Source organism: Giraffa tippelskirchi, chromosome X, assembly GCF_054371585.1.
Source record: "Giraffa tippelskirchi isolate mGirTip1 chromosome X, T2T-mGirTip1v1.2.pri, whole genome shotgun sequence".
In the NCBI taxonomy this organism is placed as follows: domain Eukaryota; kingdom Metazoa; phylum Chordata; class Mammalia; order Artiodactyla; family Giraffidae; genus Giraffa; species Giraffa tippelskirchi.
In genome coordinates, this window is record NC_137289.1 from 122846148 (window position 1) to 122856587 (window position 10440).

The 10440-nt window shown below is 37.6% G+C and overlaps 1 protein-coding gene across 1 annotated transcript; it reads left to right on the forward strand.

Annotated features, from left to right (window-relative positions):
- The first annotated feature begins 717 nt into the window (after positions 1–717).
- On the forward strand, positions 718–10157 carry LOC145535755 (glycerol kinase-like). Its single transcript, XM_081564106.1, has 7 exons — positions 718–821; positions 1615–1699; positions 2567–2687; positions 2796–2939; positions 5186–5266; positions 8234–8320; positions 10147–10157. The coding sequence occupies exons 1-7, from the start codon at positions 718–720 to the stop codon at positions 10155–10157; spliced, it is 633 nt and encodes a 210-aa protein (XP_081420232.1).
- Positions 10158–10440: the final 283 nt, after the last annotated feature.

Here is a 10440-nt window from a genome sequence, read left to right on the forward strand (position 1 = left end):
AGAGACGCACACACACAGACACACACACACAGACAGACCCACACACACACACAGACACACACACAGGGACACATTTCTGATTCCGAATGCAATGAAGGCCACTTCTTCATCTGCTAGTCAGCAACCTTAAAAATAGTGGAAATGGGGACTTCCCTGATGGTCCAATGGTTAAGAATCCGCCTGCCAATGCACCGGACACAGGATCAATCCTTGGTCCAGGAACTAAGATCCCACATGCCATGGGGCATCTAAGCCCATACCCCACTCCTACTGAGGCCACATGCCCCAGAGTTGGTGCTCCACAACAAGAGAAGCCACTGGCGATGAGAAACCTGTGCCCCATGTCTAGAGAGCAGCTGCCACTCGTTGCAACTAGAGAAAGCCTGTGCACAGCAATAAAGACCCAGCACATCCGAAAATAAATTAAATATTTTTTTAAAAATAGTGGAAATGAGCTACAATACCTTAACAAAACTAATCCAGTTCCTGTCATTCTTGGACTGGGTTATATTTTAGTGGTAGGTATTCAATGTGGAGAAATTTGCTTTTCTTGCTGCTTGTATTCTGCTACAATTAGCAACATTTTGCTGTACTGCATATTAGGAAATCAAAAGTCCCGTCCTAATTTTTTAAACACGTGTGCTTGTTGATGGAAAGAAGTAGTATATACTAGAATGATTTTTTGTGTTTTTTTTTTGTTGTTGTCGTTTGTTTTTAATGTTAGAAAAACTTGCTAAAGAAGTAGGTACTTCTTATGGCTGCTATTTCGTCCCAGCATTTTCGGGGCTGTATGCACCTTATTGGGAGCCCAGTGCAAGAGGGTAAGAATTGAAAATAAGGTATGCTTTTGTCAGTCTTGATTTATTTACTATATTAGCTAAGAACTTATTGGTTAATAGTTTTATATTTTCAAATGATTTTGAAATATGGAGGAAATCTTTTATACTTGGGAAGTATAATTGTAGAACCTTTAAACTCTAAGAAGTTGGGACTTCCCTGGCTGTCCAGTGGTTAGGACTCCACGCTTCCACTGCAGGAGGCATGGATTCAATCCCTGGTTGAGGAACTAAGATACTACACTGCATGCCCCGTGGCATGACATAAAGAAGAACTCCAGGGACTTCCCTGGTGGTTCAGTGGCTGGGACTCTGCCCTCCCTCCCAGTTCAGGGCACCTAGGTTCTAGATCCCACCTGCCACAACTAAGACCTGGTTCAGCCAAATCAATAAATAAATATTAGAAAAAAAAACCCATGAAGTTATGTCATCTGAAAATAAGCCCCGGCCATATTCCTATTCATGTTAGTATTATTATCATTTATCTTCAAGATACCTGCAAGTTATGTATCAAAAGGCCATCATCTAAATGAATATTGATTTGGTTTTATATTATTGTCATCTATTCAGATAGATCATGAACTTTTTCATATGTGGATGCAACATTGTAGACTATAAGGATTTTGCCAGCTACTTAATGTTTGTGCCCAGTTTTGGCTCCCCCCCTGACCCCGTACACGTCTATGTACCAAATTCAACCTTTCCATATTTAGCACATTCCCGATTGATGACTCATTTATTCTGCTCTAATCTTAAAAATCTTTGTGTGTATTTTTAGGATCATCTGTGGGCTCACTCAGTTCACCAATAAATGCCATATTGCTTTTGCTGCATTAGAAGCTGTTTGTTTCCAAACTCGAGAGGTAATCAACATGGGCCTTTTTCCTGTACTTAATCCACCTTTATTATTCCTAAACCAATTTTATATATATGTATATGCTAGAATTTTATGAGAATTTAATAAGCTTGTTCTTGTTGTTCAGTCACTAAGTTGTGTCCGACTCTTTGTGACCCCCATGGACTGCAGCACGCCAGGCTTCCCTGTCCTTCACCATCTCCAGAGTTTGCTCAAACTCATGTCCATTGAGTCAGTGATGCTATCCAACCATCTCATCCTCTGCTGCCCACTTCTGTTCTTGCCCTCAATCTTCCCAGCATAATCAGAAATTAAGCCTGGGGACTTCCCTAGCGGTCCAGTGATTAAGACTTCATGCTTCCACTGCAGGGGGCACGGGTTCCATCCCAGGTCAGGGAGCTAAGATCCCATGGGCTGCACAGTAAGGCCCCCCCCCCAATTTTTTTTTTAAATTAAGCCTGCCTAAACTGTGATGTAATAAATGCAAGTTTGTTTTCTTTTCCCAGCTGTCATTACTTTCTAAGTTCCTGTTAGCTGCTGGGCACTGGGCATTTTACAGTTGAGGGGATGCTGAGCGACACATATTAGGCAAAGGATTTGAGTAGTAGCACAAACATAGATACCACGGCAGGAAATCAGGGTGCAAAATAGAGTTGTCTGGCTTGCTTGAATATAGAGGTGAGTACAGAGGAGTGGTAAGAGAAAAGGTTGGTGGTAACCAGATCAAGGAGGACCTAGAAGAAATCTCAATTTTCCTTCTGTAGGCTTTGGGGAGCTTTTGCATATTTTTAAGTAGAAGATGGCTATTTTCTGAGATATTACTGTGTGGTACTTTGATGATGTTCATTGCACTGGGTTTTTTTTTTTTTTTCAGATTTTGGACGCCATGAACCGCGACTGTGGAATTCCACTCAGCCATTTGCAGGTAGACGGTGGAATGACCAACAACAAAATCCTTATGCAGTTACAAGCAGACATTCTGTATATTACAGTAGGTCAGTAACCCTCATTCCTTCAAACCCCAATAGTCATGTTTTTTTGGAAGAACTGATTTTTCAGGCATATGTAACTGCTAAGATAGTGATGTTGTTCGCTCCCCTCAGTGAAGCCGTCCATGCCTGAAACAACTGCCCTGGGAGCCGCCATGGCTGCAGGAGCTGCAGAAGGGGTTGGAGTCTGGAGTCTGGAGCCTGAGGACTTGTCGGCTGTCACAATGGAGCGATTTGAACCTCAGATCAACGCTGAGGGTACTTTTATTTATTTTTATTGTAGAGTTGATTTCTAATACAATGTTGTGTTAGTTCCAGCAGTACAGCAAAGTGATTCAATTATATATACTATGTTTTTCAGATTCTTTTCCCTTATAGGTCATTACATAATATTGAGTATAGTTCCCTGTGCTCCACAGTTACCTTTTTCAGTGAGGGTACTTGTAAAAACTGAAGATTGGTGTACTGTGAAAAGGGAGAGAGAGTTTGGTGGTTTAGTCACAAATCAAGAAATGAAATAAGATTGCAAATGCAAAGGTAATTTCATATTCAGCTGCTGAACATACTTGGCTTCATATTTGAATGAATGTGAATAAGAGAAATAGTTCCCTATTAAAAAAAAAAAAACAAACTTCTATAATCACTGTTTTACCATTCACTTCTACTGTTTATAGTCTCTTCATGTACAAGGATAACAGTGCCACAGTATCAGTTTTATTAGTAGCCTGTTAGTGTAACCTTTTCTGACAGTGACAAGGGAGATATATAGACCACCGACACATCATGTCTGCATTGGGTCATCTTTAGTGCCAATGCCCAGTTTTAGGACAGGATTAACTGGGCTAAGGACCATTCTGGTAACTTTTAACTAAGCACAGCAGGGCTAGCCTGACAAAAGCAGCAACAATTTACATCAATGAGCATTAAATATTTGACTCACTGTTGCAACAAACAAAACTAAGCCACAAGACCGACCAATAGACTGTAGCCCGCCAGGCTCCTCTGTCCATGAACTTTCCAGGCAAGAATACTGGAGTGGGTTGTCAGTTCCTCCTCCAGGGGATCTTCCCAACCCAGGGATCAAATCCATGTCTCTTGCATCTCCTGCATTGGCAGGTGGATTCTTTACCACTGCACCACCTGGGAAGCTCTAATACCTGTAATTAAGTTTGTGTACAAAAGTCAGGTTTTATATATTCAATTTGGTTTTAAACCTTTTTAAAAAGCTGTCTATAAAATGGTATCATAGTGAATTTTGTGGTGGTTCAGATGGTAAAAAATCTGCCTGCAATGCGGGACACCTGGGTTTGATCCTTGGGTTGGGAAGATCCCCTGGAGAAGGGAACAGCTACCCACTCCAGTATTCCAGCCTGGAGAATTCCATGGACAGAGGAGCCTGGCGGGCTACAGTGCATGGGGTCACAAAGAGTTGGACACGACTGAGCGACTTTCACTTTCCAAGGTCCTCTGCCTTCCCCCAAAGAGAAGGCAGATTAAATAGGATTCTCCTTTCTAATTCATCACCACCTGCTTGTGAATGACCTGGTCTTAGCAGGTAGCCTGTCTCTGCATCTCCCTTCAGTTTGCAGACCAGGCTGAATTTCCCTCCAACTTCCACACAAGCTTCTCTCTGCCGTCACTGGCAGTCTTTGGCAGCCATACTGGGATCGGAGTCCTGGTAAAGCTCCATGTCAGTTAAATACAGTGTAACAAACATCAGTTGAATAAGTGAAACAATTTGTCAAGAATGATGAGTGAATATTAGTACTTAGAACATCTTAGTAAACTGTCTTTCTTTTTTAAAAAACTTTTTATTTTTTATTGGAGTATAGTAACTAACGGACTTCCCTGGTGGCTCAGAGGTTAAAGCGTCTGCCTCCAATGCAGGAGACCTGGGTTCGATCCCTGGGTCGGGCAGTTCCACTGGAGAAGGAAATGGCAACCCACTCCAGTATTCTTGCCTGGAGAATCCCATGGACGGAGGAGCCTGGTAGGCTACAGTCCACGGGGTCGCAAAGAGTCGGACACGACTGAGCGACTTCCCAGTAGCATAGTAACTAACAGTTGTTATTGATAGTTTCAGGTGTACAGCAAAGCGACTCAGCCATACGTGTGAAAGTGAAAGTCGCTCAGTTGTGTCCGACTCTTTGTGACCACATGGACTATACAGTCCATGGAATTCTCCAGGCCAGAATACTGGAGTGGGTAGCTGTCCCTTCTCCAGGGGATCTTCCCAACCCAGGGATTGAACCCAGATCTCCCACACTGCAGGCGGATTCTTTACTGTCTGAGCCACCAGGGAAACCAAGAATACTGGAGTGGGTAGCCTATCCCTTCTTCAGTGGATCTTCCCAGTCCAGGAATCGAACTGGAGTCTCCTGGCAGATGATTCCATACGTATACATGTATCCATTCTCCCCCAGACTCCCCTCCCGTCCAGTCTGCCACCTAACATTCAGTAAACTGCCTTTCTTATGTATGGTTTTCCTACTTTCTATTTCTAGAAAGTGAAATTCGTTATTCTACATGGAAGAAAGCTGTGATGAAATCAATGGGTTGGGTTACAACTCAGTCTTCAGAAAGTGGTAAAAATGTTTTTTTTGTTATTGCCACTTTGTCCTAGTATGTTAAATAGCTTCTTTAAGTATCTGTTTATACTTAGCAAGGCTGCTCTGAAGAATAGCATTATCATATGCTCATAGTTTCTAACATTTTGAAAATACTTAAAGTTCTAAACATAAAATGTAAATTATCAGATTGATATATGTGCTTATCTCTATCCTGCCATACCTTTCCTTATTAGTTTATTCCTGGTACTTTGATTGATAACTTAGTTTTCTTAAAAGTAAAAGTATTTCTAGTTTCTTCCTAATGAAAAAAAAAATCAACTAAACTTTTTTTTTTCTCTTCGTAACTGACTTTGCCTTTTTGGGAGGCTGTCTTCATGACCTGAACCGACCAAAAGCTATATTGATTTCATAATACATTTCACGACTTCCTAGACTGCTCCCAAGCCCTTAGTGAGTGTATGTTGTGAGAATTCATTGAAATAAGAGGAAGAAAAGTACCAAGCATAGTAAATTAGAAATGTCATAATTGGGAAATGCTCTTGGCAGAAATTAGAGGACTTTTGTTTTTAATCACTTAGATGGGAAGGTATCTACCATAAATAAACTATTTAGTTGTAAACAGCTCTGAGCTGCCTTTAATATTGAAACAGCCTTTAACATACCTTTAATATGGCATGATATTGTAATCCGTTGCTAAATACAAGATTTGGAATTTAATGAATGAAACAATGGCCAATAATATTTTGAAGCATATAGTTTAAGAGAGAGGAGTTTATAAATGAAATATAGCCTGCCTTCCAACCCCGAAGTGAGTATAGAACCACTTTTTTAAAAAATTATTTATTTATTGGCTGCACCAGTGCTTAGTTGCAGCATGTGGGGTCTAGTTCCCTGTCTAGGGGTCAAACCTGGGCTCCCTTCATTAGGAGCCCAGAGTCTTAGCCACTGGATCACCAGGGAAGTCCCAAGAACCACTTTTAATGTATCTAGCTTTTCAGAGAAGCTTCTGGGATCATCCTGTTTCTACTTGAAGCTTTTGTTTATTATCCTAAATAAGCTTTAGGCTTAATATCCATTGTCTTGACATCTTTTGTTCTGAGACCCACCTTTCTTTCTAAGATGGTGACAAAGCCTTTCTTGCTAAGATTGTCTGCAGTTTTGAGACCTTTTGCAGTTAAACTTCTCAATCATAGGTATTTTTTGTAGCACAGTGGTAGTTGCTTTGAAGGACGCAACAGCCGTGCACTCTGATTTATTTTCTGGTTGCCCTCAGTTAAAAGCTGATGAAAATGAGTTCCGTGATTTCTTTGACTAGTTGTATTTTTTTAAATGGCACAGAAACTTCCCTGGCAGTCCAGTGGTTGAGACTCCACACTTCCAATGCATGGGGCACAGGTTCATCCCTGGTCAGTGAACAAGATCCTGCATGCTCCCAAAAAATAAATAAATAAAATGTATTTTATTTATTTTATGGCCAAAAAAATATTATATGGCCAAATAAATAAATAAAACGGCACAATTCAACCTGTTCCCCTCCCTCGCTGTATCTGCCTCCATGTTGATACCATACATACTTCTTCCTTACTTGCAGTTGAGGATATGATTTTAATCGCCAAGTTCCCACAAAGCCAATTATCATTTTCTCTCTGTTTGCTTACCTTACTGTCAGTGAACTTAAAATGCCAAGAAAAAGTGGATAAAGACAATTACATGATTCTTTTGTTTCTGCCATCAGAATTGATGATAAAATAATTTGATTTTTTGAGAGCTTTTGATTTTTCAAACTTGATTTTTGTTTCAGTTAGGCTGCAGTGTATTTAAGGCAAAGTGTAAAAAACAATTTGTAGTAGATTTATGAAAAGCACTCATGTACAACATTTTGAGAGTCTCAAAAACTGTATAATAATCCAGATAACAATATTCAATTAGTGAAATGCTGATTGTTCTTCATGCAATGTAAGCTATGTAATAATAGTACAGATAGAATCTTGTTTTGATGATCTCATAAGGCTATTCAAATTGCTGCCTGGCCTCTTATCCTCTTTAAATAGTTTTAATTTATGGGAAGAATATTATGTTAGCTTAATTTCCAAAGCATATTGCCAATTTTGAAGCATTCATATTTATTTTCTTGTTGGTAACTATATTTGAATGGAATGTAAAGAATTTTTAACATACAATTTAATATGTTTTAAATGTTGTAGAAATGATTGGGGATTTAATATTTTTTGGAGAGAGCTTATGATAAGTAATGACTTCATGACTTTGTACTCCAAACCCACCAAAATAACATTTTCTTCAAAAATTGTTAAATGTTCAAGATACATAATGTTTAAATTCAAGAAAAGCCTATGTCTGTATCTATCTAGCTATTCTTTAAAGGAAATGTTTTCAATCAGGTTAGAAAATATCAAAACAATTGTGTTCTCAGACAATATTTTAAAATGTAGATTAATACAGTTTAGTTTTTAAATTATAGTAACATTAATTTTCAGGTTCATTTTGTTATACCAACTGTGTGTAAAAAAGAAAATGAAACCAATAGGGTTTGAAATTCATTTTCAAACTCATGAATTGGACTAATATAACTCTTCTCTGATAGCCAAAGGATCTATAATTTTAATCTGGATGGGGAATGGGATTGCTCACTTAGTATCTTTTGGGGAAGAACCAAGAAAGCTAAAATCAGCAGCCTCCCAAAAAGAAAGTTCTCCTTCAGCTTTCTTTGGCTTTGCCAGTGGAAGGTTTATGTTTGTCTATATGCTCTATGTTCTTGCTATTTGTGGCATGCTATCTGTACCGTTTGTTAACTGTCATAAGCCCTCAGTTTGGATTCTGGTTTTGATTTAAAGTAATAACTCTTTGATACTATTTTTATAACTTTTTTTTTGCTATCATGTGATTCTTAACACAAATATTGTAATTATGTGTCTCTCTTTTGGTTTGCTTGACTGGAATTCCCTCCTACTCGGATGACAACAGGTGACCCTAGTATCTTCTGTAGTCTACCCTTGGGCTTTTTTATAGTGAGTAGCGTGGCAATGTTAATCGGAGCAAGGTACCTCTCAGGTCAGTTCCTCTTTAAATTAGACAATTATATGAGTTAGCGTTAATGTATTTGTGTATAAATCAACAGAAAGTTTTCAGTATTTTTCCTTCTTCCTGTTCTTAGGAACCTGGAAAATCTATTAAAGGTCTAGTTAATATACCATTTAATTCAGAATTAAGGACTGTGACTCTGCTTTTATTCTCTTTGATTTTTAGTAGATGATTTTCTTTGAGGGGCTACATTCTGCTGGCAAGTGCAGCAGTAAGCACAAGTACTACTGTTCATGCTTAAATGAAAGGATGTTCAGAGTGTTAGATGAAATGTATAGTATTTGAAATCAATTGAATTTGCTTTCAAATGTGCCTAAGTTGTTTTTCATGCTTATGAAAATCTTCTACACAAGTCTTAACATTTCAATCCTGGTAAGACTTTCGGCCAGAGTATGTTAGCAGAGTTTCTGTAAAACTCTAAACCTGGGGAAAATGTATTGTCACTTTTATTTTAGTTAAGAGAATACATTGGTGAACTGAAATTTTTTTTTAATTATTGCTGAAATAAATTGGGGGTGAAATTCAAACTGAATTATTACTTTTGCATGTTCTGAATATTCTTATAAAAGTAAAATTGCTCAGTACATTATAAAACTCACTGTGTAACCAGCATTAATTTAAATATAATAATCATTTTTGGAAGTTGTTCCTGATAATAGCTCAGTTTTTCTTCAAATTAATGGCCTAAATGGAAATGACATACTTCATATGTTGCCAAGAAAGTGAAACATTTAAAAAATCTTCTTAATTAGGGAAAGAGTTGAATTATTTCTCTTAATTAATTACAAGATGACCTGGGTTTAAAATGTAAAAATTTTTTATTGATATGGGAGAACATCTGTTTTTAGAAGTCTGACAAGCATTAATCAGCTTGGCATCATCACTAAAGCACTATATATAAATATGGAATGAAAAGTTATTTACATTAGCAGAAAGGGAATAAAAATTATCTACATTAGCAGAACATTAAATTATCTTTTAAATTATGATAAAATTTCATGATTATGTGCATGAGAATTTAAAATTAGATTTACCTTTTTCTGTGTTCTTGTTTATAATAAATTTGTTCAAATCTTTTTCTTCCATAACAACCATGTTGGTATTAGTGCTTTACACCTTACAAAAGGCTTCTGTATACATAAATCTGTACAGAATTAGCAGATGCTTATTTTCTTTCTGCTTCTCAGGAATGTTTGGTGGAAGAGTCTGAGTATTCCCCAGAAGAACTATAATTTAAATTTTTTTTAATTCTGTTTTAGGAAAAGTTCTATTTTTTTTCTTTATCGTGAGGTTTTTTTTGTTTTGTTTTGCTTGTTTGTTTGTTTTTGGCTGCATTATGATGGTCTGGAAAAGGAAAGAAAATAGCATTGCAGCTGAATGTTTTCATCGATATTTTTTCCCCTTCTGTTTCCCTTTGATGCCAGTACAGAATGAAAAAGCTTGGTCTTTGAAAAAATAGGATATATAACATATCTCTAAGCTAAAGGATACAGTAAATGTCCAAATTCCCAGACTTCCAAAATAGATATGATTGCCATCTTTAGGATCTCTCTTGGTAACATATGCTGAGATTTGAGAAAAATTGGAATGACTTGTCTTGGTAAACAGTTAGCAATAGCGTTCATTTGCTAATTTTGAAATTGGCCCAGTTATATTTGTTGCATTTTACCTGTGAAGCAATATTTAGGAATCATATGGAATTTCTAGCTCAATAATGATCGAATCATCTTCATTGCTTTAACTCCTAAATTGCATGTTGATTATTATTGATATATATGATTTTTGTCCCATTTTAGGTATGCCGTAAATACTACCAACTCATGGATTCCAAAGATGCGAGCTCTTTACCTATGGAGAGAATCCAGTGATTCTGTCTCTTAATGTGATGACACTATTCATAGACTGATTTTATTTATAAGCCACTTGCTGCATGATCCTCCAAGTAGACCTGTGGCTTGAAATAAAGAAAATGCAGCAGAAAGAATGCTATAGAAACATTTGGTGTGTTTTTTAACAGCACTAGTTAAGATTGGACCAGCCACCTTTGGGGCTGACCCCCTCCTTTGCAATCATTTCCTGCCTCATTCCCT

What these genes read in the sequence shown, in the direction of transcription:
- LOC145535755 (XM_081564106.1), top strand. Translation starts at nt 718, where the DNA reads ATGTTAGAAAAACTTGCTAAAGAAGTAGGTACTTCTTATGGCTGCTAT. An exon ending in TGGGAGCCCAGTGCAAGAGG is followed by an intron (nt 822 to 1,614) that starts GTAAGAATTGAA and finishes GTGTATTTTTAG; the next exon opens with GATCATCTGTGGGCTCACTC. An exon ending in AACTCAGTCTTCAGAAAGTG is followed by an intron (nt 5,267 to 8,233) that starts GTAAAAATGTTT and finishes GGATGACAACAG; the next exon opens with GTGACCCTAGTATCTTCTGT.